The following is a 22,147-nucleotide window of genomic DNA, read 5'->3' on the forward strand; positions in this document are numbered from 1 at the left end:
ACGGTCCTTTCTGATTTTAAAGTGCATTACCATTTGGAACTAATTCTAGTCACTAACTTATGGTAGTCATGGTATAAATGGTAGTACTTAGCAGACATAAAAACAAACTGAATAGGCACATTTAAAATAACAAAGTGTGGAGCTGGATGAACACAGCAGGCCAAGCAGCATCTCAGGAGTTTTTATAGTCCTGAGATGCTGCTTGGCCTGCTGTGTTCACCCAGCTCCACACTTTGTTGTCTTGGATTCTCCAGCATCTGCAGTTCCCATTATCTCTCTCCAGGCACATTTAAAAGGCACTTTTTAAAAATATTCACCTGTTTGATGTAATTCGTTGACCAGCATTTATTGCTCTCCCTAGTTGTCCTTGAGAAGGCAATGGGGAGCTTCCTCCTTGAACCACTGCAGTTGATGTGCTGTAGTCAGATCCACAATGCTGATTATAAATGTTACATCATGGAAGTTTATTTTCTAACTATATTTTTCACAAAAATGTGCTCCTAATTGTTTCAGTACTGGAAATAAATATTTTGAGTTCTGCTTTTTTTGTAGTGATTGTAACGAGGTCAGCCAAGTGGATCTTATACAATATGAGTTCCCTAACTGGGGCTGCTAATCTGATCCAATGAGGGAGCCCTGGCTGACAGATATAAACAGGAGTGTCAGAGATTCTGTTCACTCTGAGGGCTGGCTCTGAGGAAGCCAGACTGGTGTCAACTACTATGCACGTGTGAATAGAGGGTGACTTGGTGATGGGAGAGATAATGGGAACTGCAGATGCTGGAGAATTCCAAGATTATAAAATGTGAGGCTGGATGAACACAGCAGGCCAAGCAGCATCTCAGGAGCACAAAAGCTGACGTTTCGGGCCTAGACCCTTCATCAGAGAGGCCCTTGGTGATGGGATATGGGTTTCTGTAGAGTTATTTCACTTTTATTGAAATAGGCGTTGCATATTTGAAAATTATTTTCCTTCTTCCTTGTCCCTTCTTCCAAAAGAAAAATTATTCTCCATATGTTATACAAATTAGTTAGGAGGGGCACCAGGAAGTACTTCTATGCATAGAGAGTGACAGAGGTTTGAAACTTGTTACCACAAGCTGTAGTTGATGCTGGGTGAATTATAAATCTGAGATGGACAAACTTTTGTTTAGCGAAGTTGCTAAGGGATATGGGCCAAAGGCAGGCATATGGAGTTAGGTCGTAGATCATCCATGATCTCATTGAATGGCAAAACAGACTCAGGGGCTGAATGGCTGTCTCCTGTTCCTACGTTCCTAAAGGTGAGGATCAATGTTGGGAACCTTCATAGAGATCTTTCCAGCTGATTTTAGAATTGGAACTCACAATTCCAAAATCCAACAGTGTGACATGAAGTGATGTGGAATGGAAAGAAATGCATTTTCAGTTAATGGTAGGATTTATACTCTTACTTCACTGTCATTGATAGGGGGTCTTGTGGCACAGTGGGTAGCATCCCTTTCTCTGTGTGAGGCCTTCTCCAGGACTTACTGATCAAAGAGAATATGAAGGAGCAGGTACAATTCTAAAGAGATGCAGGAGCTGTGGAAAATGGTTGTACATGTGCTCAGACAAATGAAAGTGGCTGGACAATTGGAAAGAATAGTAAAAAAAATTGTGAACAAAAACCAAGCTGCTGGAAAAGTTCAGCAGGTCTGGCAGCATCTGTGAGGGGAAAAACAGAGTTAGCGTTTTGGGTCCAGAATTGAGGAAGTGTCACTGGACCTGAAACATTAACTTTGTTTTTACCTTTACAGATGCTGCCAGACCTGCTGAGCTTTTCCAGCAACTTTGCATTTGTTCCTGATTTACAGCATCCGCAGTTCTTTCGGTTTTTAGTAAAAAAATTGTAGCGTCCTTGGCTTTATTAATAGGAGCACAGACTATAAGAGCAAGGGGGTGATGTTGAACTTGTATATACATTTGTTAGACCTCAGCTGGAGTTTTGTGTACAGTTCTAGGTGCCACATTATAGAAAGGATGTGAATGCATTGGAGGGAGTGCAGAAGAGATTCACAAGAATGGTTCCAGGGATGAGGAACTTAAGGAATAGGATAGATTGTAAAAAAAAAGAACTGTTCTTCTTGGAAAGAAGAAGGCCAAGAGGAGATCTGGCAGACATTTTCAAAATCATGAGTGGGCGGGACAGATTAAATAAGCAGAAGCTACACCTGCTAATAAAATAAACAGGAACAATAGAACATGAATGTAATGTGTTGTGTAAAACAAACAAGGGTGATGTGAATAAATCTTTTTCACTTAGTGGGTAGATAGGGAATAGAATGCACTGCCTGGAAATGTGGTAGAGGCTGGTTCAGTTGAGGAAATTGGATTGTTATTTAGATAAACATAACATGCAAAGGTATGGGGAAAATACAGGAGATTGGTTTTAGGTGATGATACTCATTTGAAGAACCAGTGGGGGAATAGTGGTCCAAATGGCCTAAGACTTCTGTGATTCTGTGGAAAATGAATTCATAACATGGTCAAACAGGTTGATTGCATGTAACTCCTTCCTGATAACAGGTGGTCAGAGTAGGAGGTTCATCCAGCCTCACATTTTATTATCTTGGATTCTCCAGCATCTGCAGTTCCCATTATCACAGAGTAGGAGAGTGTCCTGACCAGCCATCCAGCAGAGGGCAATGTCTAACCATTGTTAAATATCCAGAAATGTAGACCAATCTATTGGAAGCCAATATTCCTACATTGGAAATAATGACAGGAGACAAGACAGACAAAGTACAATTGATGTACTTTTATACTGTTGAATATTTTAAAATTCACTTTATGCTGTAATTTTCCAGGCATTATTTCGTACAGTCGCTATGATGGTCCCGGACTACGCTCTGATTGGTGAAATTTCTCTTTACTCCATGGGATTCATTGACTCACGAAGGTAAGGCACAAATTAATATGCATCTATCTATCATAACAAATGTATATACAAGTTCAACATCACCCCCTTGCTCTTAGGTCAAGGCCCTAGGCATGTCAAAATATTGTGGATGCTGGAGATCTGAAATAAAAAAGGAAGAAAGTGTTAGACAAACACAGCGTGTCAGGCAGCCTCTCTCTCGAGACAATAACAGTTAACATTTCAAGCCCAGTATGACTCTTCTTTGGAACTGAAAAACGATCCATAGTAATGTGGGGGGGAATTACTGCAGATGCTGGAATCCATACCAAAAACGACAAATGTTGGAGATCACAGAGGGTCGGGTGGCATTGATGGAGAGAGAGCAAGCAAACGTTTCGACTCCAAATAACTCTTCAATCAGAGCATCTAGACTTGAAACAGTGATGCTGCCTGTCCCACAGTGATCTCCAACATTTGTTGTTTTCCGCAGTAATGTGGTTGACTACCAACTGCCCTCTGAAATGGCCGAGCCTGCTACACAGTTCAAGGACAATGAAGGATGGTCAATAAATAACAGCCTTGCCACTGATACCCACATCCCATGACTACCACAGGATCCCACATATCAGCATCAGAGGTCACTGATGGCTGGATTGACATTTTGGCACATCAAGTGTACACCTGTGTTGCATTTACATCATTGGTTACTGATGTTACATGTCCACAGTTGCCAATGTAGCAGTCCTGACCCTAGCTGTTAACTTGAAGCTGATATTACCTGATAGGCCCATGATGGACATGTCATCTAAAGAATGGGAGAGGGAGTGGAAATGGTTTGCGACTGGGAGGTGTAGTTGTTTATTGCGAACCAAGCGGAGGTGTTCTGCAAAGCAGTCCCCAAGCCTCCGCTTGGTTTCCCAAATGTAGAGGAAGCCACACCGGGTACAATGGATGCAGTATACTACATTGGCAGATGTGCAGGTGAACCTCTGCTTAATATGGAAAGTCATCTTGGGGCCTGGGATAGGGGTGAGGGAGGAGGTGTGGGGGCAAGTGTAGCATTTCCTGCGGTTGCAGGGGAAGGTGCCGAGTGTGGTGGGGTTGGAGGGCAGTGTGGAGTGAACGAGAGAGTCATGGAGAGAGTGGTCTCTCCGGAAAGCAGACAAGGGTGGGGATGGAAAAATGTCTTGAGTGGTGGGGTCGGATTGTAGATGGCGGAAGTGTCGGAGGATGATGCATTGTATCCAGAGATTGGTGGGGTGGTGTGGGAGAACGAGGGGGATCCTCTTTGGGCGGCTGTGACGGGGGCGCTCCCCCTCCCATTCTTTAGATGACATGTCCGTCATGGGCCTCCTGCAGTGCCACAATGATGCCACCCGAAGGTTGCAGGAACAGCAACTCATATTCCGCTTGGGAACCCTGCAGCCCAATGGTATCAATGTGGACTTCAGCTTCAAAATCTCCCCTTCCCCCACCACATCCCAAAACCAGCCCAGTTCGTCCCCTCCCCCCACTGCACCACACAACCGGCCCAGCTCTTCCCCTCCACCCACTGCATCCCAAAACCAGCCCAGCCTGTCTCTGCCTCCCTAACCTGTTCTTCCTCTCAACCATCCCTTCCTCCCACCCCAAGCTGCACCTCCATCTCCTACCTACTAACCTCATCCCACCTCCTTGACATGTCCGTCTTCCCTGGACTGACCTATCCCCTCCCTACCTCCCCACCTATACTCTCCTCTCCACCTATCTTCTTTTCTCTCCATCTTCGGTCCGCCTCCCCCTCTCTCCCTATTTATTCCAGTTCCCTCCCCCCATCCCCCTCTCTGATGAAGGGTCCAGGCCCGAAACGTCAGCTTTTGTGCTCCTGAGATGCTGCTGGGCCTGCTGTGTTCATCCAGCCTCACGTTTTATTATCTAACATTTATAGCATTGTACTTTGTTGTATTCCTCTCTTTACCTGCTCCCCCAATACTCTTCTCCTGTCTAGTCTCTCCCAGAAGATTGTAGCCACCTACCGCCTGTGTTCTGAACAATTATCATCACAGCATCACTATGATTATGGGATGCGTGCAGTGAAGTCAGTCCTGACAGCAGCTGGAAATCTGAAGTTGAATTTCCCGCAAGAAAATGAGAGTGTTCTGCTGTTACGAGCCTTGATGGATGTGAACTTGGCGAAATTTTTGTCCCAGGATGTACCACTATTTCAGGTATATTTTGAAAAAAAGTGACTTTGTTTCAAACAAGATCTATTGAGAGACATTGAGTCTGACATGACCATTTATTAATTGTGAGCAACAATCTACAAAATTTAATGCACTAAAATAATGTGGGTAATTTTTTTACCCATGGGTGTCACAGGATAGGGCATTTATTGCCCATCCCTAGCTACCGTTGAGAAGGTAGTGATGAAATACTTTCTTGAACCGCTGCAATCCACTTGCTGTAGTTAGACCCACAATGTCCTTCGGCAGGGAAGGATCTCAGCACAGTCTAGAAGTGACAATTTTAAAGGATCAAAAACAAAAAATGCTGGAAGTCACAATGGGCCAGGCAGCATCCTTGGAAACAGAGCAAATTAATGTTTCGAGTTGAGATGACTCTTCATTGGAGCTGACGTGAAGTGTGGAGGGAGCAGCGTTTAGTGTGGAGATGGACTGCTGGGGGGAGAACAGGAGCTGATAGTGCAGATTAAGTGATTGGAATGTGAGAATGGCAGATCAGTGGTGTGTCTAACTGCCAGACTGGAAAGAACAGACAATACTACATGAGTTGGGGTAGGGGAGAGAGGACATGATGACAAAGGTGCAACAAGTAAATCTAAAAGAACGGGAAGATATGGGACTGAATTCACAATATGAAGGTGTTGAACTCAATATTAGGCCCAGAAAGTGCCTAGTCTGAAGATGAGACGCTGTTCCTCCAGGTTGTACTGCAATTTGCTGGAGCATTGCAGCATGCTGAGGTCAGACAAGTGGGCATGTGAGCAGGACACTGTGTTAAAATAACCTGCTACGGGAAGGTTGGGAGTCATATTTGGACATGGGCCAGAGGTTTTCTGCAAAGCGGTCACCCAGTCTGCATTTGGTTTCTCCAGTGTAGAGTAGGCCATACTGGGTGCAGCGAGTGCAATAGACCAGATTGGAAGAGGTACAGGTGAAATGCTGCTTTAGCTGGAAAGACTTTCTAGGCACAAAAACAGAGTTGCTGGAAAAGCCCAGCAGGTTTAGCAACGTCTGTGAAGGAAAAAGCAGAGTTAATGTTTTGGGTCTGGTGATTCATCCTCAGGCTTTTTAGGGCCTTGGATACAAAGAAACAAAGAAACCTACAGCACAGGAACAGGCCCTTCGGTCCTCCAAGCCTGTGCCGATCAAGATCCTCTGTCTAACCTGTCATCTATTTTCTAACGGTCTGTGTCCATTTGCTCCCTGCCCATCCATGTACCTGTCCAAATACATCTTAAAAGACGCTAACGGGTCTGTGTCTACCACCTCCACTGGCAACGCGTTCCAGGCACCCACCACCCTCTGTGTAAAGAACTTTCCACGCATATCTCCCTTAAACTTTCCTCCTCTCACTTTGAACTCATGACCCCCTAGTAATTGAGCCCCCCACTCTGGGAAAAAGCTTTTTGCTATCCACCCTGTCCATACCCCTCATGATTTTGTAGACCTAGCAGGGTGGAAGTGAAGGGGCAGGTTTTGCACTTTCTGCAGTTACATGGGGAGGTGCTGTGAGGTGGGGTGGTGTTGGTGGTCGAGAAATGGGCTAGGGTATCCCGGAGGGTATGGTCCCTGTGAAATGCATATGGGGGGGCAGTGAGGGGAAGAATTTGGATGAGTTCCAAAGACAAATTAACTTTTCCTTTTGGGTATTAATCAACTGATAGAGATCTTGTGGCACACTTGTAGCAGTTCTTTCTCTGGGCTAGAATCTCAGCGTTCAGTTTGCTTTCATTTCATTGTCCAAACAGAAAATCCCAGAGGAAATTTAGTTTTGGGTACATTACTCATTCATTAAAAATTACATCTAAGTAGATAGAAATACAACGGTTACCCTATAACACCAATCTAACTTCAATCAGAATATATATTAGAACTGTCCCAGTGTACTTGGAATAATGGGTGAGTCCATCCTGAATACATATCCTTACGTGTACATCAGTTTCTTGTTATATATTTTGTCAGAAGTCACACAACACCAGGTTATAGTCCAGGCTAACAAAGTGTGAAGCTGAATGAACACAGCAGGCCAAGCAGCATCTTAGGAGCACAAAAGCTGACGTTTTGGGCCTAGACCCTTCATCAGAAAAGGGAGATGGGGAGAGGATACTGAAATAAATAGGGAGAGACGGGGAGGCGGACTCAAGATGGATAGAGGAGAAGATAGGTGGAGAGGAGAGTATGGGTGGAGAGGTAGAGAGGGGATAGGTCAGTCCAGGGAGGATGGACAGGTCACGTGGGTGGGATGAGGTTAGTAGGTAGGAAATGGAGGTGCAGCTTGAGGTGGGAGGAGGGGATAGGTGAGAGGAAGAACAGATTAGCCAGGTGGGGACGAGCTGGGCTGGTTTTGGGAGGCAGTGGGCGGGGGACATTTTGAAGCTGGTGAAATCCACATTGATACCATTAGGCTGCAGGATTCCCAAGTGGAACATGAGTTGCTGTTCCTGCAACCTATGGCTGGCATCATTGTGGCACTGCAGGAGGCCCAAGATGGACACGTCATCTAAGGAATGGGAGGGGGAGTTGAAATGGTTTGCGACTGGGAGGAGCAATTGATTACTGCGAACCGAGCGTAGATTCGATTCCCAGCAGTGCGGAAACAGGCCCTTTGGCCCAACAAGTCCACACTGCCCTTGAAGCATCCCACCCAGACCCATTCCCCATAACCCACACACCCCTGAATACTATGGATAATTTTAGCATGGCCGATCGACCTAGCCTGCACATCTTTGGACTGGGGGAGAAAACCGGAGCACCCAGAGGAAACCCACGCAGACACGGGGAGAACGTGCAAACTCCACACAGACGGTCGCCCGAGGCTGGAATCGAACTCAGGTCCCTAGTGCTGTGAGGCTGCAGTGCTAACCACTGAGCCACCGATGTTCTGCAAAGCCATCCACAAGGCTCTGCTTGGTTTCCCCAATGTAAAGGAAGCCACACTGGGTACAGTGGATACAATATACCACATTGGCGGATGTGCAAGTGAACATCTGCTTGATGTGGAAAGTCATCTTGGGGCCTGGGATGGGGGTGAGGGAGGAGGTGTGGGGGCAGATGTAGCACTTCCTGCGGTTGCAGGGGAATGTGCCGGGTGTGGTGGGGTTGGAGGGGAGTGTGGAGCGGACAAGGGAGTCACGGAGAGAGTGGTCTCTCCGGAAGGCAGACAAGGGTGGGGATGGAAAAATGTCTTTAGTGGTGGGGTCGGATTGTTGATGGCGGAAGTGATGGAGGATGATGCGTTGTATCCAGAGGTTGGTGGGGTGGTATGTAGGATGAGGGGGAGTCTCTTTTGGCGGTTATTGTGGGGGCGGGGTGTGAGGGATGAGGTGCGGGAGACACGGTCAAGGGCATTCTTAACCACTGTGGGGGGGATGTTGTGGTCCTTGAAGAATGAGGACATCTGGGATGTGCAGGAGTAGAATGTCTCATCCTGGGAGCAGATGCGGCGGAGGTGAAGGAATTGGGAAGAGGGGATGGAATTTTTGCAGTGAGGTGGGTGGGAGGAGGTGTATTCCAGGTAGCTGTGGGAGTTGGTGGGCTTGAAATGGACATCGGTTTGTAGGTGGTTGCCTGAGATGGAGACTGAAAGGTCCAGGAAGGTGAGGGATGTGTTGGAGATGGTCCAGGTGAACTTAAGGTTGGGATGGAAGGTGTTGGTGAAATGGATGAACTGTTCAAGCTCCCCTTGGGAACTTGAGGTGGCGCCAATACAGTCATCAATGTAACGGAGGAAGAGGTGGGGTTTAGGGCCAGTGTAGGTGCGAAAGACGGACTGTTCCACATAACCTACAAAGAGGCAGGCATAGCTTGGGCCCATGCGGGTACCCAAGGCCACCCCCTTTGTCTGTAGGAAGTGGGAGGAATTGAAAGAGAAGTTGTTGAGGGTGAGGATGAGTTCTGCTAAGTGGATGAGGGTTTCGGTGGAGGGGGACTGGTCAGGCCTGTGGTAGAGGAAGAAGCAGAGGGCCTGTAGGTCATCTGCATGGGGAATGCAGGTGTATAGGGACTGGACGTCCATGGTGAAAATGAGGTGTTGGGTCCAGGGAATTGGAAGTTCTGCAGGAGGTGGAGGGTGTGGGTGGTGTCACGGATGTAGGTAGGGAGTTTCTGGACCAAGCGGGGGAAAATGGAGTCCAGAGAGGTGAAGATGATTCGGTGGGGCAGGAACAGGTGGAGACGATGGGTCAACCAGGGCAGGCGGGTTTGTAGATTTTGGGAAGGAGATAGAAGCGGGCAGTGCAGGGTTTGGGAACAATAAGGTTGGAGGCTGCGGGTGGGAGATCACCTGAGGATGATGGAGATGATGATTTGTTGCTCAGGGGTGGAGTCATGATCAACGAGGCGGTAGGAGGAGGTGTCGGAAAGTTAGCGTCTGGCCTTAGCAATGTAAAGGTCAGTGCGCCATACTACAACTGTGCCTCCCTTGTCTGCGGGTTTGATGGTGAGGTCAGGATTGGAGTGGAGGGCTGCCCGTTCTGCAGGGGAGAGATTGGAGTGGGTGAGAGGGGTGGAGAGGTTGAGGCGGTTGATGTCTCGCCGGCAGTTGGAGATGAAGAGGTTGAGGGACGGTAGGAGGCCTAGGGGTGGTGGATGAAGAGGTCGAGGGAGGGTAGGAGGCCTAGGGGTGGTGGATGAAGAGGTCGAGGGAGGATAGGAGGCCTGGGGGTGGTGGATGAAGAGGTCAAGGGAGGGTAGGAGGCCTGGGGGTGGTGGATGAAGAGGTTGAGGGAGGGTAGGCCTGACCTTTACATTGACCTTTAGGCACTGACCTTTACATTGCTCAGGCCAGACGCCAACTGTATCAGCGCAGCCTCATGCTCCCAAGAGGAGCTTGAACACCGTCCACCCCAACACCTTCCACCCCAACCTTCAGTTCACCTGGACCATCTCCAACATACCCCTCACCTTCCGGGACCTTTCTGTCTCCATCTAGGGTAACCACCTACAAATCGAAGTCCATTTCAAGCCCACCTACTCCCACAGCTACCTGGAATACACCTCCTCCCACCCACCTTCCTACAAAAATTCCATCCGCTAATCCCAATTCCTTCGCCTCCACCGCATCTGCTCCCAGGATGAGACATTCCACTCCTGCACATCCCAGATGTCCTCATTCTTCAAGGACCACAACATTCCCCCTGCAGTAGTTGAGAACGCCCTCAACCGTGTCTCCCGCATTTCCCGCACCTCATCCCTCACACCACGCCCCCACAAAAACCACCAAAAGAGAATCCCCCTCGTCCTTGCATACCACCCCAACCTCCGCATACAACGCATCATCCTCCATCACTTCTGCCATCTACAATCCAACTCCACCACTGAATACATTTTTCCATCCCCACCCTTGTCTGCCTTCCGGAGAGACCACTCTCTCCGTGACTCCCTTATCTGCTCCACACTCCCCTCCAACCCCACCACACCCGGCACATTCCCCTGCAACGGCAGGAAGTGCTACAGTTGCCCCCACACCTCCTCCCTCGCTCCCATCCCAGGCCCCAAGATGACTTTCCACATCAAGCAGACATTCACCTGCACATCTGCCAATGTGGTATATTGTATTTGCTGTACCCAGTGTGGCTTCTTCTACATAGGGGAAACCAAGCGGAGGCTTGGGGATGGCTTTGCAGAACACCTATGCTCAGTTCGCAGTAAACAACTGCACCTCCCAGCCGCTAGCCATTTCAACTCCCGCTCCCATTCCTTAGACGACATGCCCATCCTGGGCCTCCTGCAGTGCCATAATGATGCCACCTGTAGGTTGCAAGAACAGCAACTCATATTTTGCTTGGGAACCCTGCAGCTTAATGGTATCAATGTGGATTTCACCAGCTTCAAAATCTCCCCTGCCCCTAATGCATCCCAAAACCAGGCCGGCTTGTCCCCGCCTGCCTAACCTCTTCTTCCTCTCATCTATCCCCTCCTCTCACCTCAAGCCGCACCTCCATTTCCTACCTACTAACCTCATCCCGCCCCCTTGACCTGTCCGTCCTCCCTGGACTGATCTATCCCCTCCCTACCTCCACACCCATACTCTCCTCTCTACCTATCTTCTCTTCTATCCATTTTCCGTCCACCTCCCCCTCTCTCCCTATTTATTTCAGAATCCACTCCCCATCCCCCTTTTCTGATGAAGGGTCTAGGCCCGAAATGTCAACTTTTGTGCTCCTAAAATGCTGCTTGGCCTGCTGTTTTCATCCAGGCCCACACTTTGTTATCTTGGATTCTCCAGCATCTGCAGTTCCCATTGTCTCTGATCACAATTATAGTCCACGCTATATTGGTTTATTTTAAATCACAAGCTTTTGTGGTACTGCCCCTTCATCAGGTGAAGTGAAGAAAATCACAAGCACGGAATTTATAGGCAGAGAGATCAATGGGCAGAGAGATTAAAAGATCATAGAAATGGTGTGAGTGGAATGCCAAAAAATAAGTCTCTGCGAGTGATCAAAAGTGTCAGAAAGTGTGAGTAAAGTGTTAACAGCTAAATAGTAAGTGAAGAAGATGACCTATAATCCAATTACTTCAGCTATGTGTCCTAAGTGATCCACCCTGTATCCTGTGACTGTGTTCCCTGTTTCTAGACTCCCCAATCATGGGAAACATCCTCCCTCCATCAAGTCTATCCAGCTCTGTTAGAATTTTGCACGTTTCAATCAGATCACCTCTTATCCTTCTAAACTCATGAATACAGGCCCAGTTGTGCTAATTTCTCATCCTAGGACAGTCCCTCAATGGCTAGTATATCTTGTCTTGAGTAGGAAGTTCAAAATTGCACACAATAATGCAGATGCACTTTTACCAAAACTCTTAATAACTGCCATGAGAAAAAACTGCAGGAAGTTGTGTGGCCAAATAGGTTGATTACTGTATAACTGCAAAATGCTGAGGATACTGAAATAATGAAATGAAAAAGAAAATGTAGGAGGCGCATAGTAGATTTGGCAGCATCTGTGGAGAGAGAAACAGAGTTAATGTTTCAATCTGAAGTTGGGAAGTTCTGAAGAAGAGTCATGTCAAACTCCAAACAGACAACCGATTTGGAATTACTTGGGTTTTTAACTTTTAACCCAAGATTAGAACACTAAGGGAAAAATTGGAAGCATCCTTGGGCCAGCGCGCACAGTTATAATAAAAATCTACATCATTCATTGTTAAAACACAATTTTGCTCTGTTGTTCTAGGGAATTATATCTGACTTGTTCCCTGGTGTGGACCTCCCAAACCCAGAGCGTGAGGTTTTCCTCCATGCGTTAAAGACCAACATCAAGAAAATGAAACTTCAGCCTGTTCCCTGGTTCATTGAGAAGATCATTCAGGTGACTTTGAGTTCTTTCAAGTTGATGATCTGTCTGTTGTTTTATCCTTCACAAGAGGCAGAGCTTTTTTCTGTGAATTTTCAAAGGTTATTACCTCCCTTTCCAATTGTTACACCCCCTAAACACTTACAAATGATAGATAAAAGCAAAATACTCTGGATATGGAAATCTGAAATGCAAGCAGAAAGTGCAAGAGTAAGTTTGGAGGTCCAGCATCCTCTGTGGCAAAAGTTAACATAATGAGCCTGAAAAAGAATTATTCGACTCAAAATTCTGCCAGACCCGCTGAATTTTCCAGCATTTCTCGTTTTTGTTTACAAATGGTAAAGAGTATCCTACCTCTTCTTTATTTCCAGAGGCATATACTAAGAGTGACTCCAGTTACTCAGGATTCATTGTCGATACACAAATGATCAATTCACTGAGCCAACCCACTGTGCTAGCCACTAAATAAGGCTGTTAAATTAGATTATTTCTAGTTGGTTTTCACGAGTAGAGTAGAATTTGTAGAGGCTTTCAATGGGAAAGGGATTCACATAAGGCAGTGGAAATTACCACAACTGGATGAATGAGCCAAAATGTATTTTTTGAAATTTACTTGTGTTTGGAGATGTTGGAAAATCATGCATTTTAAGTCACTTGCTCAAGCATCACCATTGGATTAAAGGATAGGGAAGTGTATATTTAAAGGACTTTCAGGCCATCCTTAAAGTGATTGCTAATGTGATTTTGAGGCAGCAGTAGCACTGTACCCTCCATTATAATCGCCAACATATTCTCGACGCACCATCGCTTCTTTAACCTTCCTGCCACATGGTCTCTCTTCTCCCCACGGATGCTCCTTGTGACACCTTGAAATAGTAGACTTACTACCTTCCTCTAATGCCATTTGTCTAGTGTCAGCTTCCATTCCAATTGCCTTATTGCCCCTTCGCCCCTCATGAGACTCAGCTTTTATCTTGAAATCCAATCCTGTTCCTCTCACTCCAGTCAATATCCTTCTGCCTGACTGACATGAGCTGCTTCACTTCCCAAGGCATGTTAAGGACGCCAAGGGAAAAACCTAAGTCTAGTTGGATCAACGAGGTACTCAAACAAAATAAATTGTCATTTGTTTTGAAAACCTCTTGTTTTAAAAACGATTTGTTCATCTGCATTATTTGCATCAACATAAAAATTGTGAGAATACATTGATGAAATTTTTGCGTTAAAGCTCTTTCTTCATAAAAATCAACCATTGATCCCAGTGAACCTTGCAACAGAGTTTCTAACTTTCTCTTCCCCACTGTAAACTTTGAATGTATATCATTGCTACTCAGTTCTACATCTATTCCTTGCTTTGAACTACTCATGGGATATCTACAGCACCAAGACTGACTGTCAAAGTAAAGGCTTTGGAGTGGTTGACCATTCTGGACTTCTGTTTCTCCCACGTGGTCCTTCATTGTGATTTGCCATTCATAATTACTTGCATAAACTTCCCAATCTACCCAACATATCTCCAGTTATAGCATATGGACCTTTAATTCCCTCAAAATTCGATGCATTGTCTCCAAATCCAACTTTTTCCACTAACGTGTATACACAAACACGTACGCACTCATACTATAAGACCAGAAGACATAAGAACAGAAGTTAGGCCATTCAGCCCACCGAGTCTGCTCCACCATTCCATCATGGCTGATAAGTTCCTCAACCCCATTCTCCTGCTTTCTCCCAGTAACCCTTGATCCCCTTGATAATCAAGAATCTATCTACCTTAGTCTTAAATGTACTCAATGATCTGGTCTCTACAGCCTTCTGTGGCAGTGAATTCCATGGATTCACCACTCTCTGGCTGAAGAAGTTTCTCCTTATCTCCATTTTAAACGGTCTTCCCTTTACTCTAAGGCTGTGCCCTCAGGTCCTAGACTCTTCTACCAATGGAAGCATCTTCCCAACATTCACTTTGTCCAGGCCATACGGTATTCTGAAAGTTTCAATTAGATCCCCCCTCATCCGGCTAAACTCCAATGAGTATAGTCCCAGAGTCCTCAAACATTCCTCATATGTTAAGCTTTCCATTCCTGGGACCATTCTCGTGAACCTCCCCTGAACCCTCTCTAGGGCCAGTACACCCTTCCTGAGCCCGAAACTGCACGCAAGACTCCAAATGTGGCTTGACCAGAGCCTTATAAAGACTCAGTAGTACATACCTGCTTTTATGTTCAAGTCCTCTCAAAATAAATGCCAACATTGCATTTGCCTTCCTGACTACTGACTCAACCTGCAAGTTTACCTTGAGAGAATCCTGAACTATAACCCCCAAGTCTCTTTGTACTTCAGACTTCTGAATTTTCTCCCCATTTAGAAAATAGTCCATGCTTTTATTCTTCTTACCAAAGTGCATGACCTCACACTTTCCCACATTGTATTCCTTCTGCCACTTCTTTGCCCACTCTCCTAACCTGTCCAAGTCCTTCTACAGCCTCGCCACCTCCTTAATACTACCTGTCCTGCCACCTATCTTCTATCAACTGCAAACTGAGCCAGAATGCCCACGGTTCCTACATCTAAATCATTAATGCACAAAGTGAAAAGTTGTGGTCATAGCACTGACCCTTGCAGAACACCACTTGTCACTGGCTGCCATCCCGAGAAAGACCCCTTTTATCCCTACTCAATCACCAGTACAGACAGCCAATCTTCTATCCATGCTAGCGCCTTGCCTCTAACACCATGGGCCCTCTTCTTACTCAGCAATCTCTTGTGTGGCACCTTATCGCAGGCCTTTTTGAAGCCCAGGTAGATAACGCCCATTGGCTGTCCTTGGTTTACCTTGCTCGTTACTTCCACAAAGAATGCTAGCAGATTTGTCAGATGTGACCTTCCCGTGATGAGACCATGCTGACTTTGCCCTATTTTACTATACACGTCCAAAAATTCATAAATCTCATCCTTTACAATGGATTCCAAACTCTTACCTGCGACCGAGGTTAGGCTAATCAGCCTGTAATTTTCCATCTTTTGCCTTACTCCCTTTTTAAACGGGGGTGTCACGTTAGCGATATTCCAGTCCTCTGGGACCCTCCCTGACTCTAGTGATTCTTGAAATATCACCGCTAATGCTCCACTCTGTCTTCAGCTATCACCTTTCGAACTCTGGAGTGTAGTCCATCTGGTCCAGGTTATTTATCCCCCTTCAGGCCAATCAGTTTTACTAGCACCTTTTCCTTGGTGATGGCCACCATACTCAGCTTTGTCCCCTGACTCTCTTGAATTTTTGGGATATTACTCGTGTCTTCTGCCGTGAAGACTGACGCAAAGTAATTATTCAGTTTCTCAGCCATTTCCTTGTTCCCCAATACTATCTCTCCACCGTCATTTTCCAGTGGTCCAATGTCCACTTTTACCCTTTATATACCTAAAGAAATTCTTACAGTCTTCCTTTATAGTGCTGGCCAGCTTACCCCCATATTTAATCTTCTCCCTCCTTATTTCTTTTTTTGTTGCCCTCTCATGCACATGCACACACATGCACCATTCCTTGTATATATGCTTTTGTAAGCACTTTAGTTACCAGATGTAGTCAGTGTGTTTCTGAGCTGCATCGTGAACAAGCACTGATGCGTTTAAAAGTCACCTTATCTTGAACTCCACACATCAACTTTTTACTTTACTGCGTTGCTAGTTCTGAGTCACTTCGTGTATTGAAGACGAATCTTTGATTGTACCTACAGAACCACCCACAGGCTCAAACCTAATTCTGCAGCTCCTTATGTTCTATTTCATATGATCCAGTCCTCTAATTTAAGACTGTTGTATGCCCTCTCTACCTTTTATTCCATTCTTACAAAGATTGCTTATTTTGCTGACTCCTCACTTTATGAAATTCCTTCTGTATTAAACATCCTTCAAAGACCTTAGAATTATTGCTATCTTCAATCACAAATAGACGTGTAAAGTTATTTGTTAAGGGTCTTATGGTTCAGTTGTACAGTGCCTACATCTGGGCCAGAAGGTCTGGGTTCAAGTCTCACCTGCCCCATAATATGTTTGCAAAGGTTGATTAAAAATGTGTTTTAATTAACTGTGACATGATTCTGTATTACGTCAAATTTTGACATTGACAAAGTTCTGTGTCTGCATATTCTCTTGTATGCCCTCTGTTTTCCTTTCTCTGGTTTTTATTTTGGCCATAGATGTATCTGCAGCTCTGATGCCTCTGCAGTTTTGTGAGAGGTCAACATGTGCCAGCCTCTTGGTGTTCTAGTGGTAGGGTGCCTATATCTGGGGCAGAAAAACTGGGTACAAGTCCCACCTGCCCCAAGGTGTATCATAAAATGTCCATTGATTAAAAATGTTTTGTTTTGTATCAGATTTAAATTTTAATCTCTAACTTCTACCATATGAGGTATGGTAATGGTGTTGCAAAAACATTTTAAGTTAAACAATGATCTACTTAGCGTTTATATGAATAGTGTATGTTTGATTGTTTGTGTGCTAATGTTTCAGTGAGGAAACACAACTGAAATAAAGCATGCTGTTTAATTTGTACTTTGCTCCATCAGATTTATGAGATGATGCTGGTGCGTCATGGATTTATGATTGTGGGTGATCCTTTGGGAGGTAAAACCTGTGCCTTCAAAGTATTGGCACTGGCACTTGGTGATCTGTATGCAGGTAACACTTTATTAGTTACTTATAGCAAAAGATGGATTGTATGTTTGTAAATTGTGATAGATATATGTTGTATAACAACCACACAACTAATAATTTGCATTCTCTTATGTGACAGTTGTTTGGTTAAGTGAACTTGAAGTGCCATAGTTTTAATCTTCAGTCAGTTCTGTATTCCAGGGCATTTCTAACTTGTCTGGACATAAATGCAATTCTTTACCTTAAAGGAAATAGACCCTTTGGTCCAACTTGTCCATGCTGATCAAATATCCTAAATTAACGTTGTCCCATTTGCCAGCATTTGGTCCATATCCCTCTAAACCCCTCCCTATTCATATGCCCATCCAGGTGCCTTTTAAATGTTGTGATTGCACCAGCCTCCACCACTTCCTCTGGCAGCTCATTCCATACACGCACCACCGTCTACATGAAAATGTTGCCCCTCAAGTTCCTTCTAAACCTTTTCCCTCAAACCTTAAACCTATATCCAGGGGAAAAGACCTTGACTATTGACCGTATTTACCCCTCGTGATTTTGTAAATTTCAATAATATCACTCCTCAGTCTTTGACCCTTCGGGGAAAATAGCCCCAGTCTATTCAGCCTCTCTCTCTCAACTCAAACTCTCCTACCCCAGTAACATCCTTCTAAATCTTTTCTGAACCCGTTAAAGTTTCACAAACTCTTTCCTATAGCAAGGAGACAAGAGACCAAAAGATAATGAAGCAGTCATAAGCCCTTCAAGATTTTCAACTATGATTTGACATGAATTGCTATCATCACAGGTGCTCCAGTACTGGCAATGATGTTGTGACCACGGCTCATGACCGTGGATCACCTCCGGACATACTTTTAATTGCAACATGTGTTTTGTGAAAAGAGCAAATGGAGCCAAAGATGACTGTGGATGTAAAGTCAGTGGCTGGTTGAATGGGGGTCCTCAGATTCAGACTTGACTGTGTTAAAGAAGCTTCAAGTGGAGAAATGAACTATAAACTGAACTGTAATCTCTTGAGTTTCTCAGATTGTGATCACATTGGGAGAAAAGATACCCGCCTGGCTGAGAGACATGTTTCCTGTTTCCCTTCCAAGAATGCATAGGGTCAGGGTCAGGGTCAGGGGTTAAAAGCAACTTTCAACTCACGTGCTAGTAGGCTGAGGTGCTCATGTCTCCCAACCTGGATGCACTGTGAAAGTCAAGGAACATCCTCTAGTCACTCTTCCATTGCAGGTAAAGGAATCTGTTGCCCTTGGTGCCAGAAACTAATTCAAAAAGAAACAGACAAAAGAATTTCAGATAATCTGAAAAGTGAAAAACCTCAATCAACTGCTCATCTGTCAATGTTCCACTATCTACTCTTCACCTTGTTGTGACCAGCGAAAGAGGCAGGTGAACAAATAAGGGGAGTCAGTTCATTCCTCTTCACTTGGGATCTTAACAATTTGGGATATCCTGTATGGAACTGTAACAAATTGGAGAACCATGCTCAGGGTCAGGTTGTGACAATAAGGGTGCAGGATTTTAGTGCCAGTCTCATATTTAGCCAAACCAAATTGTCCAAAAACTGGGCAGCTTTTCTTGGACAGTGCTCCCGGAACAGAGTAACTAATGGAGTGAGGATGCCACTCTGAGGCCCCAAAGGAGGGTATCAGCGAGAATTTTACACACTTAGTAACTGTGTCCATTGCATTGGTTTTATTTGCTTGATTCTCCCAATTCTCTCAACACGAAGCTACCCGTTCCACCATCAGGGCCATTGTAATTATGGCATTCCATGCACTTCCAGGTGAGAGAACTAGGTCCTTCACTCCATCTCTGTAATGCAGCCTAAATGAATGTGTTTTTTCTGAAACACTGGAAGATTGATGGATTTTTAAACATTTCCCCTAACAAACTTCAGTGTTTTTGCCCATAATGGCCCATGAGGACCTGTTAAATGTACACATTCCCAGTCTCATGGTCTACATTTTTTTAATGATCTTCAGATCAGTAATGGAGAGTGTTGCAGAGATGGCCTGTGTGAAGAAAATGGTTCCAAAATCCATTGTGGTCTCGGTCCGGACGGTACTGGAATTGGACACTAAACCTGTATCATTCTTAAGATCCTAGTTTCCTCAGCCCTCACTAACAGTGAGAATTTACTATCTGTTCTAGTTAAGATAGTGGATAGATAAGGAGAAGCATATAAGGCCTTTACAGATGGTAATGCATTCTATGTCACATCAATTTTGAGATTTGATGGCATTCCTATTATTGAATATGGTACTGATAATGGCATCAATGCATTTGCAATAATGTGACAGCAATCCTCATGTAACATGCAAATCTTGTGCTTTGTGGTGATTCATTATAGTTAGGTTACTCCTTGTTTGCCTTAGTGCTTGGGGAATGGAATTTCTTTTAATGCAGTGTGGTTGTTACATAATGTGTTGGTTCAAATTGCTGTGTCATTTTTGTGGAATTGTAAACCTATTAAAATAAATTGGCTACAGCTTCTGTTAACATAATGGAAAGAAGAAATCCAGACAAATATGTCCGTATGAGTGTTGCCATTTGTAAGAGGCGAGGAAGTGCTATTACGTTGAGTGGTATTGGACCAGAGGGTACCTTTCAATGGGGCACAGCTTAAGCAGAGGCAAGTGTTTTTAAACAAAAATTAGATATTTGTTAATGGCAGAGAAGACACAGTGTTTGGGGACTTAGAATTAATTCTGGCTTCAAAGGAATGACAGCAGGAGAAAAGGCTGTTAACTGAGTGTTTATGGAGCAATTTCAAGGCTGGGTGGGGTTTCCACAAACAACTTGGTATTTGTATAGACTCAAGCAGATTTAAATCAGGGGATGTAAAGGCACTTATGCACAATCTAGGAGATGGCAGTGACGTTTTGTAAGAGAGTACTAGGTGAAGAAAAATGCATGTGCCAACTGAATGAACCAAATGTTATTCTCTGTCTTAAGTCACAGTGAATTGAATTGTCTCAGTGGCGTGTGTAACAAATTGCAGTTTTTAAGATTGGCAGGTAAATCAGAGAGCAGTCTTTCTGCCTGAGACAGGCTGATAAGTTTGTATATTGGGCTGCATCTATAACCCTGCTTGCAATGTTTACTGCTCCTCCTGAAATCTTTATTTGCCAACTACTCAGTCAAAGCCTGCCAGATCTATCTGTGTCAGGTGCCAGAAAGACTATTTTTAGGTTTATATGTAAATTGTCTTGCTGGGTAATATAGATCTGTTATTAATTTCAGAGAGTTGGGTTATTTACATATATATAATATTTACATAAATATATTAATTTCTTCGTGGTCATTACTGAATTACAAAAATGCAAACCATGACTTCAGTTCTCTTCTTACTTGTGTCATTTGTTTCATTTTTAAGGTCAACTGATGGATGAGTATGCTGTAGAATATGCTATAATTAACCCGAAAGCTGTGACCATGGGCCAGCTGTATGGTTGCTTTGATCCTGTAAGCCATGAGTGGACAGATGGGATCCTCGCTACAACCTTCCGTGCGCATGCAACATCTGCCACCAACACGAGAAAGTGGATTGTATTTGATGGACCTGTTGATGCTGTTTGGATTGAAAATATGAATACAGTGTTAGATGATAACAAGAAGGTAGGTGGATGTGTTTATGAGGAGTTTGAGATATCTGGGAAGAAGTCACACAAAACTGCACAGACTGTACAGAATTGAAGCATTTTATTGTCAATACTTCAGTTTGTTTTATTTTCTCAAGCTGCATTCTGAGCCCTGGAAAATCAGCCCTTCCCTAATGAATTTTCTGGACTTGACACGTTTATCTCCTTCTCAGCTACTGTTTTAAATGTTAGTATGCAATTATCACTACTGTCTAGATATTCAGAGATAACAAGGTGTAGAGCTGGATGCACACAGCAGGCCAAGTAGCATCAGAGGAGGAGGGAAGCTGACATTTCGGGTCTGGACCCTTCTTCAGATCCTTCCTCAGATCCTTCCTCCTGCTCAGGAAGAGGAAGGGTCTGTTCTGAGGAAGGGTCATTGGACTTGTAACATTAACTCTGTTTTCTCCTCCACAGATGCTGCCAGACCTGCTGAGCTTTTCCAGCAACTTTGTTATTTGTTCCTTCTTCCTGCTGCTATGATGCTCCTCGGCCTGTTGTGGTCATCCAGCTCTACACCTTGTTATCTCAGATTCTCCAGCATTGGCAGTTCCTTCTATTTCTGTCTAGATATTCATCTGTTTTTACTTCTCTTTGGTGCCCTGGTTCATTCACTATCAATCAAACCAGAATTGAATCCCCCATTAGTGGGTTCTTGTATAGTGGCTTAGGAAGGTGTCCCATACTTATTGCAGGAACTGCATTCACTTATTACCTTAATCTTTCTCTTTTAGCCAATAAATTTTTAGGCAGTTGAAACTACCATGAATCTTATTTAATTTTGCTTTTACTCATTTCCTTAATTTTAATGACATTCCTTTTTCCGCCTCTCTTCCCATTGGGTAGTCTGTACGCTACTGCTATCAGTGGGTTGATCCTTGATTGTCTTTTATATTTGATGTGGAGGTGCTGGTGTTGGACTGCGCTGGACAAAGTCAGAAGTCACACAATACCAGATTATAATCCAATAGGTGTATCACAAGCTTTTGGAGCGTATGACGAAGGAGCTGCTCTCTGAATGCTTGTGTTTCAAATAAATCTGTTGGACTATAACTTGGTGCCATGAGAGTTCTGACTTTTTCTTTTCTCTCAATTCACATGGATTTTATTTCTGTTTTACTGTTGACTCTGTTATTCTTTTTTATCGTCTTTATATCAGCCCCAATAAGTGCAGCTACTACACCTCCCCTTTATCTTTTCCGAAGATGTTATACCTTCCACAATTATAGCTTGACTGATTTTTAGTAATACTTCCTCTCACAACACTTTTAGCAACCCTTTTTTTATAGTTTTGTTCTGTACAATTATGTCTTGGGCATTTAAGCCTGCAATTTTTTAGTTTGGTGTTTTTCTTTATTCTTCCATGGGAATGTGGGTCATTCCAGCACTGTCACATTGGCAAGAGGGTACAAGGTGCTGCATTGGTTA

The 22,147-nt window shown here is 44.4% G+C and overlaps 1 protein-coding gene across 1 annotated transcript in view; it reads left to right on the plus strand.

Moving 5' to 3' along the window:
- The window catches only part of dnah3 (dynein axonemal heavy chain 3), a 185,525-nt gene that overhangs the window by 102,687 nt on the left and 60,691 nt on the right, over positions 1-22,147 (plus strand). The window contains exons 31-35 of the mRNA XM_059654174.1: positions 2,829-2,920; positions 4,869-5,088; positions 12,282-12,416; positions 16,967-17,078; positions 20,455-20,696. Coding sequence (XP_059510157.1) covers positions 2,829-2,920; positions 4,869-5,088; positions 12,282-12,416; positions 16,967-17,078; positions 20,455-20,696 — 801 coding nt within the window. The remainder of the gene's footprint in view (positions 1-2,828; positions 2,921-4,868; positions 5,089-12,281; positions 12,417-16,966; positions 17,079-20,454; positions 20,697-22,147) is intronic.

The sequence above is a fragment of the Stegostoma tigrinum genome, chromosome 23 (genome assembly GCF_030684315.1).
Source record: "Stegostoma tigrinum isolate sSteTig4 chromosome 23, sSteTig4.hap1, whole genome shotgun sequence".
Classification (NCBI taxonomy): domain Eukaryota; kingdom Metazoa; phylum Chordata; class Chondrichthyes; order Orectolobiformes; family Stegostomatidae; genus Stegostoma; species Stegostoma tigrinum.